Here is a 14,657-nt window from a genome sequence, read left to right as displayed (position 1 = left end):
ATAACACTCGCCTGGGCTGCTGAGGAATTAACTTAAAGGATCAATGTTGCTCTGAACAGGACAAAGTCAGACAAAGAGCAGCTGTCACCATGATACCACTCTTGAGTAATCCCATGCAGAAAAGAGATGAATTTGCTCAATTAGGCAAATTTCTTTCCCCATGGCTCTTGATTTAAGGACTTTCACAAATTCCTTTGCTGCCAAATCTCAAAATGCCAGACAGAGCCCTCTGGATATCATCAAGGGATGAAGATTTTCACCTCCATTAGATGACTGACAGGAACCTAAATCACATGTCACCACCTAAAAAAGGATTTGGACCTGGAGACCTGGATCAATTGACTCCTTAATTCCAATTTATCCCTGAGGGCATATACTTAACAATTCAACCATTGCTGAATGAGCTATCCCTCAACCCAGTTCCACCCCAAGTATTGTCCTCTCCACCATGATCCTTTCTCCTTCCCTCTCCTCTTACAGATCTTCATCCAGCAGCCATATTTCCCACTAACTATCCTACCAGAGACCACACTCCTTCAGGGCAATGACTACTTACATACTACATGGAATCTCCATGACCAAGCACAGTGCCTGGCACAGATGTCACTGGAACACATCCAGGGTGATAAAAGAACACCCACATTGCTGGTGAGCTATCTTGATGTGGATTACCACCTGGCTTTCTCAGAGTGGCCCAAGCCAAATTCAATTACTCATGAGTGTCAATGCTCAAGCTAAAATCTTCTCTCCTTTCCTCTGAGACTTTCCTTGCTTACTAAAACTGGCTCAAAATCCATTTTCTCATCCCTTCCCCATTTATCCGCTCTCTGTTCCTTCCATTTCAATATAATTGAAGCAGCAGTGCAGGCTGTATGCCCCACCCTCCCCAAGGCTCTCCAGTTTTCTCCATACCCTCTGCCCTGGGGTCCACCAGGCTGTGGGCACTGCAGAGCCTTCCTGCCTCAGAATTTCTAGGCCTTTTCTGCTTCATGCCTGGCCTTTTGTCTCCCTTCTCTCCTATCAGCTAATCAAGACTTTTACTTCTTCACAGTGTCCCTTGTCTTATCAACACACATTCCCAACACTTTTTCCCACACTACAGCTAACACCAAGAATATACTATTACACACAGATAACTGCTTTAAATCCTCTTCTTTAAGAGAAAAAAAAAAAAAAAAGACACACACATTTGATACATTAGCAAAAATTCAGTAACAGTGAGAGTAAAAAATAGGTTCTACCACAAAGCCACAATCATCAAGATAGTATGGTACTGAAACAAAGAAAGAAATATAGATCAATGGAACAAAATAGGAAGCCCAGAGAAAAATCCACATACCTATGGAGACCTTATCTTCAACAAAGGAGGCAAGGATATACAATGGAAAAAAGACAACCTCTTTAACAAATTGTGCTGGGAAAACTGGTCAACCACTTGCAAAAGAATGAAACTAGAACACTTTCTAGCACCATACACAAAAATAAACTCAAAATGGATTAAAGATCTAAATGTAAGACCAGAAACTATAAAACTCCTAGAGGAGAACATAGGCAAAACACTCTCTGACATAAATCACAGCAGGATCCTCTATGACCCACCTCCAAGAATATTGGAAATAAAAGCAAAAATAAACAAATGGGACCTAATGAAACTTAAAAGCTTTTGCACAACAAAGGAAACTATAAGCAAGGTGAAAAGACAGCCTTCAGAATGGGAGAAAATAATAGGAATCAAAGCAACAGACAAAGAATTAATCTCAAAAATATACAAGCAACTCCTGAAGCTCAATTCCAGAAAAATAAATGACCCACTCAAAAAAATGGGCCAAAGATCTAAACAGACATTTCTCCAAAGAAGACATACACATGGCTTACAAACACATGAAAAGATGCTCAACATCACTCATTATCAGAGAAATGCAAATCAAAACCACAATGAGGTACCATTACATGCCAGTCAGGATGGCTGCTATCCAAAAGTCTACAAGCAATAAATGCTGGAGAGGGTGTGGAGAAAAGGGAACCCTCTTACACTGTTCATGGGAATGCAAACTAGTACAGCCACTGTGGAGAACAGTGTGGAGATTCCTTACAAAACTTGAAATAGGACTGCCATATGACCCAGCAATCCCACTCCTGGGCATGCACACCGAGAAACCAGATCTGAAAGAGACACATGTACCCCAATGTTCATCGCAGCACTGTTTATAATAGCCAGGACATGGAAGCAACCTAGATGCCCATCAGCAGACAAATGGATAAGGAAGCTGTGGTACGTATACACCATGGAATATTACTCAATCATTAAAAAGAATTCATTTGAATCAGTTCTAACGAGATGGATGAAACTGGAGCCCATTATTCAGAGTGAAGTAAGCCAGAAAGATAAAGAACATTACAGCATACTAACACATATATATGGAATTTAGAAAGATGGTAATGATAACCCTATATGCAAAACAGAAAAAGAGACATAGACGTACAGAAAAGAGTTTTGGACTCTGTGGGAGAAGTCGAGGGTGGGGTGTTTTGAGAGAACAGCATTGAAACATGTATATTATCAAGTGTGAAACAGATCACCAGCCCAGGTTGGATGCATGAGACAAGTGCTCAGGGCTGGTGCACTGGGAAGACCCAGAGGGATCTGGTAGAGAGGGAAGTGGGAAGGGGGATCGGGATGGGGAATACATGTAAATCCATGGCTGATTCATGTCAATGTATGACAAAAACCACTACAATATTGTAAAGTAATTAGCCTCCAACTAATAAAAATAAATGAAAAAAAAAAAAAAAAAGAAGAAGGTTATGGTACATATACACAATGGAATACTACTCAGCCATTAAAAAGAATTCATTTGAATCAGTTCTAATGAGATGGATGAAACTGGAGCCCATTATACAGAGTGAAGTAAGCCAGAAAGATAAACACCAATACAGTATACTAATGCATATATATGGAATTTTAAAAGATGGTAATGATAACCCTATATGCAAGACAGAAAAAGAGACACAGATGTATAGAACAGACTTTTGGACTCTGTGGAGAAGGAGAGGGTGGGATGATCTGAGAGAATAGCATTGAAACATGCATATTATCAAGGGTGAAACATATCACCAGCCCAGGTTGGATGCATGAGACAAGTGCTCGGGGCTGGTGCACTGGGATGACCCAGAGGGAAGGGATGGAGAGGCAGGTGGGAGGGGGGATCAAGATGGGGAACACATGTAAATCCATGGCTGATTCATGTCAATGTATGGCAAAAACCACTACAATATTGTAAAGTAATTAGCCTACAACTAATAAAAATAAATAGAAAAAAAAATGAGGAGTCACAAGTAAACACTGTTCTTGCTGACCAACTCCCAACGTTGTGATGGGATTAAAGTACTGCTGATTGGAACTAGTAAGCAACCAGCAGGTGATGCCCTACCTGCATGTAACAGGTGCATGGCCACCACTAGGTATATGCACATGAACATGTAATTAATATTTTCTTAATTAAAGGACACAACTCAAGACCAAAGAACTAATAGAATCTTGTGAGTTATCTTGGTGCTTTAACAGATTGCTCAAAGTTTATCAGTCCCTGAGAAATAAACATCAGTGCATTTAAGTGAATTTAGGAGATATGTCATCTTATGCAGCTTGCAAAGCCAAGCCTCCTGTCTCAGTACAATCAGGACCAATGTGAGTGTCTGCATATTTGCAGTAGCCCCAACCTGCTTTTCCCATCACATATCCCTCTGTCCAAACAGGAATCTATTATCACAGCCAGGTTGGTTTCCATCTTGTTCCTGAACACTCGCTGACACGCCTACCTTTATCCTCCCACCCTGCATCCACCCCAGTCCTTCATAGGTCTTTATCTGTAACTGAGTAGGACCCTATGGGGTCTTCCCAAGACAGGTCCCTTCCCCATATCCTCTGCTTTAACTCCTCTCTGAAGCACCTAGACGACAGTGTTTGAATCATATTTCCTGAGTTGTTTTACAGATGTGAAAACCCCCACCTAAAGGAAGATGTTAACTAGTTGATGACCATAAGCATATATCTCCCAGGTCCCCTGAAGCCTAAGGATTGATAATGTTAACCTCTGTGACACTGTCCTTTTACCTCACTATCAACCAATCAAGACAACTGTACATGAGCTGATCACATACCCTGTGACCCCTCTCTCTTACCTAGCCTTTAAAAATACTTTCCTGAAATCCTTTGGGGATTTTGGAGTTTCAGAGGCATGAGCCACCCATCTCCTTGCATGGCCCTACAATAAACCTTTCTCTGCTCCAAACTCTGACATTTCCTTATTGTTTGGCCTCACTGTACATCAGGCACATGAACTTGCTTTCATTTACAATTTTGGCAAGGCAGCCAAGAGTCTGTGCCCATTGTAGGTCAACTCCAGCCACAGAAAGTCCCTTCTCTGAGTCGCCAGAGGCTGCTGGAGCTCATTTGCTCCAGGGAACTGGGAGGCACTGTCCTTGAGAGGTACCAACTGCCTCATGGCACAAGACTGGAGCAAAGAAATGTCCAGAATGCAGTCCACATTCAGTGTTGCTTGGAAGGTAAGTCATTCCAGCTTGTGCAGGTTGGAAACTCTCTCTACTCCATTTGGGCTGCTTCCCTTACAGGAAGTGAGCCACTCTGGGTCTGTTCCCTTTAGAGAGCTGGGCCAATCTGTTTAGAGGCCTCTACCTGGGTGTGGATGTAAAATTTTTACACCTCCTCAGAATTTCTGTCTGTGCAACCATATTGTATATGCTTTTGTGTGTATCATTTTGGCATGAGTCAAAGGCATTCTCTTTTGGGAGCCAGCTCACTCTGTGGCCTCCATCTGGAAATGGAGGTGGAATTTGGGGGCTATACCTGGCGTGATTCTTTGTATGTGGGACCATATGTTTGTTGTTTGTATGTGCATCAGTACTTGCACTGGTCAACTGAGATGTCTTTGGTGAGTAATGCAGCTCATGTGTGATGATGCATTGAGCTGGGCTTTGCCTATGGTGCAGCACTGGTTAGCATGTTCCCTTTTAGACTAGCCTTGGTCATTCATTCAGCTTTATTTCTGATGGGACGTTAGTTGAGGTTATCCCCATTTTGACTAAAGGGACATGGTTTTGGAATCTCCCTTTTAGGGGCTAGGGAACTGTGATCCTGAGAGAACATTTTGAATTGTTGTTTGCTTGATATTTGATGACACCAGCCATTAAGTATGGATGATCAGAGCTCTGTTCCATCTTACAGTCCAACTGGGGTATATGTTGCAAAACTGGGAGATCTTCAGCTATGTTCATGTAAATGAAAGAAAACTGTATTTTTATTGTAGCGCTGTGTATTCTCAATACTCTCTAAGATCTGGAGAACAACGACCCCTAATGGCTCTGTTATTGTATCAAAATGGGCCTTTTGCAATTTGGCTTATATTGGAGGATGTGTATGTGGGTGCCTGTGTTGTCTTCCTGCCTGAGTCCAAATCCTGTTCCCTCTTTCTGGTTTTGCTTAAAGTGAGCCATGTGAATGTGAGCAAATGATATACATTACTGTCTATAACTATTATCTGTTTTTTAAAACTTAAGTGGATACTTGAGAACTGGAGAAAAAAATTTCCTGAAAATAGCCAAGATGATTGAGTTTTGCATAATGAGTTAGAAGAGAAAATTGCATTTCTCTTTTTGTGCCTTTTAGATATAAATGATCTCTACAGATATTTGGTAATGTAAAATTTTAGAGTTGTGCTAAATCAAGTTAAATGATGGAAGTTTATGCAGTTGTTTCAACATGGGATAATTTAAGAACAAAATAACATAGATACAGAAATGATGAAAAGTTTGTAGAAAGGCAACACTGAAAAAAGAACTTTGGGCATGGTACAGATGGGCTAAGTTCATACTGAATTTAATTAATTAAATGACTTTTATTATTAAAAGCAAACTGGTACAAGACTAGATTTGGTTTTCTCTTTCTGTTAGAAGGACAAAGTTCTCCTGTAATGATGACTTTGTTGACTGTGTGAGCTTCTACGCCTTTAAGTGATCTGTATTTGCATTTGAGATGTGTTCTCACTTTTGTTAAGGAATAAGTAATATTTCACAGTGATCTATGACCTTATTTGACCAAGTGTTTTGGAGAAAACTTTCCTAATATACAATTTTCATTAAAGTCCTTTTGACTTCCAGACAGCTTTAAAATGCTTTAGAGAGCCTCTGATACATCTAAGAAAAATATTTAACTAGTATTATTTGGTATGTAAAATTACTGGAGAGCATTATCACACGAGTGATAAAACTACTTAGAGTATACTTTACGAATGAATGTTACTAACCTAGACATGGTAAAAACTAGATAAAGTTTCTGAAATTTGGATATGTATTGGTATAATTGCATCAGTCATAATTCTAGTTGTTATTTTAAAATACTGTATGTCCCAACAACTTGGTTAAACTTCCTTGTCAAAAAACACTATAATCAGATCTCTAACATTGCTTTTTTAAGTCCTTAATCATCTGCAGACAGTTTAAGCTGAGGCTTTCCAAATTGCTTCATCTTTAAGAAGAGTCACAGGAAGGACTTCTGACAAGAACAGGTTTCTGATAACTTTTATATCATGCTGTTGAACCAGGTAAGATATTTAAAATTTAATGGAATTTCTGATTTCATGAAAATGCTAGTAAAAATTATTAATTCTATAAGATTGAGTAAACTAATGAATGGGCTTCCCAAGTGGGACAGTGGTAAAGAACTCGCCTGTCAAGGCAGGAGACATGGGTTCAATCCCTGGATCGGGAAGATCTCCCGGAATAGAAAATGGGACCCACTCCAGTATTCTTCCCTGGAAAATTTGATGGACAGAGGAATCTGACGGGCTACCGTCCATGGGGTTGCAAAAGTGTCGGACTTCATTGAATATATACATTCACACAAACTGATAAATATGGGTTATAATTTTGAAGTTTTGTCTGAAATATTACAAGTCTTTAATCTGTGTTTCTACAGATACAAGGAAATGTTGGGTAGTTTGAGAATGGAGTCCAAAATGGCAATTAAAAAGCGGCAACTAAAAGGCAAACAAAGGGATAAAAAAGCCTGAGTAAAACAGAACAAAGGAAAACTCTGCAGCCCGGAGTAGAAACCTTCGGTGGGAAATGCTCCCTTCCCTGATTGGTCTCAGGTACAAGCCCTGATTGACGCTGCTGTTGTTCTTCAGTCACTCAGTCCTTTCCAACTCATTGCAACCCCATGGACTGCAGCACACCAGGCTTCCCTGTCCTTCATCTCTCAGAGCTTGCTCAAACTCATGTCCATTTAAAGGGTGATGCCATCCAACCATCTCATCCTCTGCCATCCCGTTCTCCTCCTGCCCTCTATCTTTTCCAGCATCAGGGTCATTTCCAATGAGTCGGCTTCTTCACATCAGGTGACCAAAGTATTGGAGCTTCAGCTTCAATATCAGTCTTTCCAGTGAATATTCAGGATTGAGTCCCTTTAGGATGGACTGGTTTGATCTCCTTGCAGTCCAAGGGACTCTCAAGGTCTTATCCAGCACCGCAGTTCAAAAGCATCAATTCTTCGGTGCTCAGCTTTCTTTACGGTCCAAATCTCACATCCATATGTGATTACTGGGAAAACCATAGCTTTGACTATATGGACCTTTGTTGGCAAAGTAATGTCTCTGCTTTTTCATATGCTGTCTAGGTTTGTCATAGCTTTTCTTCCAAGGAGCAAGCATCTTTCAATTAAATGGCTGCAGTCACCATTGGCAGTGAACTTGGAGCCCAAGAAAATAAAGCCTGTCACTGTTTCCATTGTTTCCCCATTTATTTGCCATGAAGTGATGGGACCAGATGCCATGATTTTCGTGTTTTAAATGTTGAGTTTTAAGCCAGCTTTTTCACTCCCTCTTTCACCTTCGTCAAGAGGCTCTTTAGTTCTTCTTTGCTTCCTGCCATTAGAGTAGTGGCATCTGTATATCTGAGGTCATTTTGACGCTTTCCCTGGCAACCTTGTGATATTGCTAGCGATATCTTTAAGATGGCAGAATAGAAGGAAACACGCTCATTTCCTATGAGAACACCAAAATCACAACTAGCTGTTTGACATGGGGCAGAAGAAATCAGGCTCCGGGGACCGCTTAGGAGAGGGAACAAAGGACATTAAAAGACAGGGTAGGGCCACTCTTACAGAGGTCGGTCTGCTCTCACGCCTCAGGAGTGTATTTCATGTCGCTTGTTTAATAAATCCTGCCTGCATGAGCTTTCCTGATCTGTCATTTTAATTTTCTACTATAACAAGACAGGAATGGAGGGAAAAGAACCACACCTGACATTTGGTGCCGTGCCTCAGATGTAAGGTAAACTGCAGGTCTCACCCAAACTTCTGGCTGGAGACTTCTGACTTTTCTCCCTTTCTCTCACTCTGCCTAAACTACAACCCCTAGTAAGCCTTATGCACTAGAAGTGTGTTTTTCTCAACACGGCAAGCAATGTGCTGGGAGTTGGAACTTGGCGCCTGCTGCTACCTGCAACAAATTTGCACCACTGAATAACAAACTTGTTTTCCTGGGATAAAAAAAAAATTTACCTTCCCCGGGCCCTGCTGCCTCCCGGAATCTTTCTCCCTGAGCAGCTTGCCAGTGCTCGTACCACCTCACCAGCCAGCGTGCTCTGCGCTTTACGTTTTCCTGGGATTTTCTTACCCACTCTACTTGGGAAGAACAATCTCCCACCTTACTCTGTGTTCAAAAATCCTCTGTTAAAATACTAGAACTTTCTCCTATAATCCAAAGCCTGAAAAATCAGAAAACTCTCCTAACATCATAAAGACTTCCCATCTAACTTCTCCTGTCTCTCAGAGGGAGGGAGAGCCCAGATTCCCTCACTCCTTCCCCTACGCGGTTTCTTTACCCTGTCAGGTTCTTCTGACCAAACAAAAAAATTATAAAGTCTCTATCTGGATATATATGTATGTCTCAGTGTGTATTTTTGTCTTTGGATAATATTACTGAGGCTAATTTATAAAGGAGCTCTAATTTAGTTGGCCTAAAGAAAAGTAAGTGCTTACAAACCAAAGAATTCTAAATTCAAAAAAATTAAACTCAATGAATTTCAGGTTCATGTGAACTGGGAAATATTCAATATTAATGTCTGCCTGCTGATCTAATTAACAGACATGTCTTGAGTCATCAACATTGTATAATACTTTTATTGTGCATAGGTTTATATCTGTTGCAAATTGTCAGCAAGGAAAGTGACAATGTAAAATGTAAAGAAGCTTTTAAGAAAAGAAAATGCAAGTGAGGTAAGAGCTTTAACTGATTTATATTTACCAATCTACAGAGTACTGTGCTGATATAAAGGATACTTCATAGTGGCTTAAGAAAAGTAGGGTGCATGGTACAAGTTTTCTTAAAATGTTAAATCACCTTTGATAATGGATATTAAGTTTATTACCCTTTTAAATGATCTGTTCTATGTTTACCTTTGAAATCTTTTGCTACTATTGCTAAGTGAATAACTTGTTTCACAGTGACCTGCATGATCCTATCTCACTGAATTTTATAAACCCTTTAGAAATTTTGGGGAAAACTTTCTTAAATTCTAATGAAGTTGTTTTGATGTCTAGCTAACTCTGAGGTGTTTCTGAGGGCCCCTGAGGCATCCCAAAGAAGGATATTAAACTAATTAGGTTCATTGACCATGTTAAAGGTACATGCGAAGTACTGTCAAATAAGTAACAAATCTTTTTAGGTTATATTATATGGTAGATGTCACTAACACAGATAGTCTAAAAATTATATGAAATTCATAAATATCTGATATGTCCTGGCAAAAATATTGTCAGTTATAATTCTAATTGTCATATTAAAGTGTTACATGCCACAGCAATGACCAGGTTGCTTTGTCAACTGCAATGTAGTCAGATTCTAAATGTGTCTTCTATGGTTTCCCTCTGATGCCTTTGCAAAAATACTGCTTCTTCTTCAAGGTTTATGACAAAAATTTACTAAGATTAGCCAGATAAGCAAATTTTGTAATTAATAGTAACCTGGTGCCAGACTGAATTTTTTTTTCTCTCTCTCTGTTAAGAAAACGAAGTTACCCAGGAATGCAGTATTTAATAACAGACAATGTGAATTTCTTTGCCATTAACTGATTTATATTTGTTTTTAAAACCTTTTCTTACTCTGGTAAAGTAAATAAGCCTGAGCTTTATCCACATGTACCATAATCTTTATTCTGCTTTACAAAAATTAAGCCCTCGTTGTCAGACACTTGCTATCCTGATGTCCTTAAAACATGGCAACAGCTCTCTACGCCAGCCCTTCAAGATGCCGAAGGGAAAGAAGGCCAAGGGGAAGAAGGTAGCCCCGGCCCCGGCCGTGGTGAAGAAGCAGGAGGCCAAGAAGGTGGTCAACCCCCTGTTCGAGAAGAGGCCCAAGAATTTTGGTATTGGACAGGACATCCAACCCAAGAGGGACCTCACCCGCTTTGTCAAATGGCCCCGCTACATCCGGCTGCAGCGGCAAAGGGCTATTCTCTATAAGCGGCTGAAGGTGCCTCCTGCAATTAACCAATTCACCCAGGCCTTGGACCGACAAACAGCTACTCAACTGCTTAAGCTGGCCCACAAGTACAGACCAGAGACAAAGCAGGAGAAGAAGCAGAGGCTGCTGGCCCGCGCTGAGAAGAAAGCCGCCGGCAAAGGCGACGTCCCCACCAAGAGGCCACCTGTCCTTAGAGCAGGGGTCAACACTGTCACCACCCTGGTGGAGAACAAGAAGGCTCAGCTGGTGGTGATCGCTCACGATGTGGATCCCATCGAGCTCGTGGTCTTCCTGCCTGCCCTGTGCCGCAAGATGGGGGTTCCCTACTGCATCATCAAGGGCAAGGCCCGGCTGGGGCGCCTGGTCCACAGGAAGACATGCACCACCGTGGCCTTCACACAAGTCAACTCGGAGGACAAGAGTGCTCTGGCTAAGCTGGTGGAAGCCATCAGAACCAATTACAACGACAGATACGATGAGATCCGTCGTCACTGGGGAGGCAATGTCCTGGGGCCGAAGTCAGTGGCTCGCATCGCCAAGCTGGAAAAGGCTAAGGCCAAAGAACTGGCCACCAAGCCGGGCTGAGTGTACACTATTGAGTTTTCTGTACTGTACATAAAAGTAATAAAAAGGCTGCTTCAGCTGGTATCAAGCAAAAAAAAAAAAAAAAAAAAACATGGCAACAGTCTACTCCTAAATTGCAGAAATCAAAATGGGTAAACTAACTGTAAATCAAATAGGGTTGTGGGAAACATAAGATGGTCACTTGGCTTTCCCCAGCCCCATGACAAAACTCATTTTTATTTGATGAGATAAAGCCTTCCCTGGCTGCCGAGTTAATATGTCCTCATGAAGGAAAATTTTCTTTATGTTTCACTAAATATTAAATTCTAGTTTTGTTAATTAAGGTCTATGTTTGCAAAGGCTCACTTCCCAGGTCTTCCTTTGCTGTTTTGTTATATTACTAAAAACTTTAATTGAGTTATTAAGAGATATTCTAAAGTTTGTTTCTAAAGCTTATCTCAGTAATCTGTCTTTGGAGGGAGATCAGATGCCCTGTGGCCTACAACCAGAGAATTATAACTTCTGGAAAAGACATAATGCAAAGGACTATCACCAACCTGGACAGAAGTACCTTTATCAGGTATTAACTAGCTCATGTACAGTGAAACTAAAAGAAAATTAACTCTAGGGTTAACGTCCACACACAAAGGGTCCCTGCACTGGGGTGGCCTATAGAGAGAACTGTTGACCTCAAAATCACCTTAAAACAATGCTCAAACAGAGGGAAAAACTACACTCAAACAAGAATAAAAGGATGACATCAGAAGCAGGACAACTCACTCAAGATCCTTAACCTGATTCGTTTGATTCTTGGTTTTTTTTGTTTTTTTTTTTTGATTTTTTTTTTTTTTTGATTCTTGGTTTTTATAAGAATTTTATGATTCTTATGTTTTCTTTGATTTCTTTATGTTTCATTAATTTATAATGATCCTTGATTTCTTAGATCTTTGCATTTAAATCAAATATTTTTCTATCATAGACACAATCCTATGCCAATTTTAAAAATCAACCCAATTGCTGGGTTTGTGGCCAATTATCTATGTCTAGCCCTTCTGGGTTAGGTTTCCCTGGTAGCTCAGATGGTAAAGTGTCTGCCTACAATGCGGGAGACCCGGGTTCAATCCCTGGGTCGGGAAGATCCGCTGGAGAAGGATATGGCAACCCGCTCCAGTACTCTTGCCTGGAAAATCCCATGGATGGAGGAGCATTGTAGGCTACAGTCCATGGGGTCACAAAGAGTCGGACACGACTGAGTCACTTCACTTTCTTTCACTTTCTGGGTTACCTTGATGGATTTCTCCATTCCAAGGCTCTAACTGGTTGACTCTTAGAAAATTTTTCTAAAAAAAAAAAATTAAAAACAGTAGGTTACATCCTTCAGGACAATACACAATTAGATTTGTGAAAAAAAAAAAAAAGATTTGCGGCTATTCCAGCAGGTTTCCAGTCTCGGGGCATAAGCTTAGATTGCTCTACATCATGGTATTTATTTCCAACTGAGGTGAACAAACTGGCGACAAGTCTGACCAGTTCATCCATTCCATGTGACACTCTTCTACTGGAAGTCCTGGGGACACCCAATTCCAGTAAAGGGGATCCCAAGAAGTCTCTCGAGCTTCCTTGGCATCCATGTCCGGACCAAGGGATGCTTGGCTCTCAGATCACAACCCCTTAATCCTACTTAGCACTAGCCATGCTGGAGACCTTGGGAATGCCTAACTCCACTCCTGGGATCCCAGGAGGTTGACCTGCCTCAACCTGCCCAGGGATCTGCATCTTGACACAAGGAGGGTCAGCTCTCAGCTTTCCCCAGTGCTGGGAAGGATAAGTGTCAGCCCAGGAAAGTCCATTCATGGGATCCTATTAGCTTTTCCTGTCATTACTTTCAGATGAGGGAGGAAAAATAAAAATTCCACTTCCCCACAGATGCCCTTGAGATATATCCTTGATAACTTGAAGCTGTTTGACCCTCAGACTCTAAACCTAAGACGTTTGAGATTCTTTTGTAAAACTGCATAGCCTCAGAGCGCAGTCCCAAGATGGCAGAGTAGGACCAGGAGACCACTTTCTCCCCAACAAATTCATCAAAAGATCATTTGAATGCTGAGCAACTTCCACAGAACAACTTCTGAACACTGGCAGAGGACACCAGGCATCCAGAAAGGCAGCCCATTCTCTATGAAAGGAGTCTTGAGGCTACTGTATAAATAAGACTGAAAACCAGAGTCAGGAGGCTTAAATCCAAAACCTGAGAATATCAGAGAACTCGTGATTCCAGGAAATATTAATAGACAAGAGCTTATCCAAGCCTCCATACCTACACTGAAACCAAGCTCCACCCAAGAGTCAACTAGTTCCAGAGCAAGACATACCACTGTAATTATCCAGCAAAGCAGGAACACAACCCTGAGCATTAAAAGACAGGATGCCCAAAGCTATACCAAACCCATCAGTTCAGTTCAGTCGCTCAGTCGTGTCCGACTCTTTGCGACCCCATGAATCACAGCACGCCAGGCCTCCCTGTCCATCACAAACTCCCGGATTTCAGCCAAACTCATGTGCATCGAGATGGTGACGCCATCTAGCCATCTCATCCTCTGTCATCCCCTTCTCCTCTTGCCCCCAATCACTCCAAACATCAGAACCTTTTCCAATGAGTTGACTCTTCGCATGAGGTGGCCAAAGTATTGAAGTTTCAGTCTCAGCATCAGTCTTTCCAATGAACATCCATGACTGATCTCCTTTAGGATGCACTGGTTGGATCTCCTTGCAGTCCAAGGGACTCTCAAGAGTCTTCTCCAACACCACACTTCAAAAGCATCAACTCTTCAGTGCTCAGTTGTCTTCACAGTCCAACTCTCACATCCATATATGACCACTGGAAAAACCATTGCCTTGACTAGGCGGACTTTGCTGGCAAAGTAATAGCTCTGTTTTTAATATGCTGTCTAGGTTGGTCATAACTTTCCTTCCAAGGAGTAAGTGTCTTTTAATTTCATGGCTGCAATCACCATCTACAGTGATCTTGGAGCCCCCCCCCCCCCCGAAAAAAAGTCTGTCACTATTTCCACTGTCTCCCCATCTATTTCCCATGAAGTGATGGGACCAGATGCCATGATCTTAGTTTTCTGAATGTTGAGATTTAAGGCAACTTTTTCACTCTCCTCTTTCACTTTCATCAAGAGGCTTTTTAGTTCCTCTTCACTTTCTGCCATAAGGGTGGTATCATCTGCATATCTCAGTTGATTGATATTTCTCCTGGCAATCTTGATTCCAGCTTGTTCTTCTTCCAGCCCAGCGTTTCTCATGATGTACTCTGCATATAAGTTAAATAAGCAGGGTGACAATATACAGCCTTGAAGTACTCCTTTTCCTATTTCAAACCAGTCTGCTGTTCCATGTCCAGTTCTAACTTTTGCTTCCTGACCTGCATACAGGTTTCTCAAGAGGCAGGTCAGGTGGTCTGGTATTCCCATCTCTTTCAGAATTTTCCACAGTTTATTGTGATCCACACAGTCAAAGGCTTTGGCATAGTCAATAAAGCACAAATAG

The 14,657-nt window shown here is 41.4% G+C and overlaps 2 protein-coding genes across 2 annotated transcripts in view; one reads left to right on the top strand and one right to left on the bottom strand.

Annotated features, from left to right (window-relative positions):
• The window catches only part of LOC122687098 (ATP-binding cassette sub-family C member 4-like), a 324,734-nt gene that overhangs the window by 291,042 nt on the left and 19,035 nt on the right, over positions 1–14,657 (bottom strand). The window lies entirely within an intron of this gene.
• Positions 10,301–11,194, top strand: LOC122687100 (60S ribosomal protein L7a-like). Its single transcript, XM_043892540.1, has one exon. The coding sequence runs from the start codon at positions 10,326–10,328 to the stop codon at positions 11,124–11,126; it is 801 nt and encodes a 266-aa protein (XP_043748475.1). The 5' UTR covers positions 10,301–10,325; the 3' UTR covers positions 11,127–11,194.

The sequence above is a fragment of the Cervus elaphus genome, chromosome 30, assembly GCF_910594005.1.
Source record: "Cervus elaphus chromosome 30, mCerEla1.1, whole genome shotgun sequence".
Lineage (NCBI taxonomy): Eukaryota > Metazoa > Chordata > Mammalia > Artiodactyla > Cervidae > Cervus > Cervus elaphus.
Note: the sequence above shows the minus strand (reverse complement) of the source record. Positions and strands in the feature narration are given on the sequence as shown.

Coding starts and splice junctions, on each gene's coding strand:
- LOC122687100 (XM_043892540.1), top strand. CDS start 10,326: ATGCCGAAGGGAAAGAAGGCCAAGGGGAAGAAGGTAGCCCCGGCCCCG.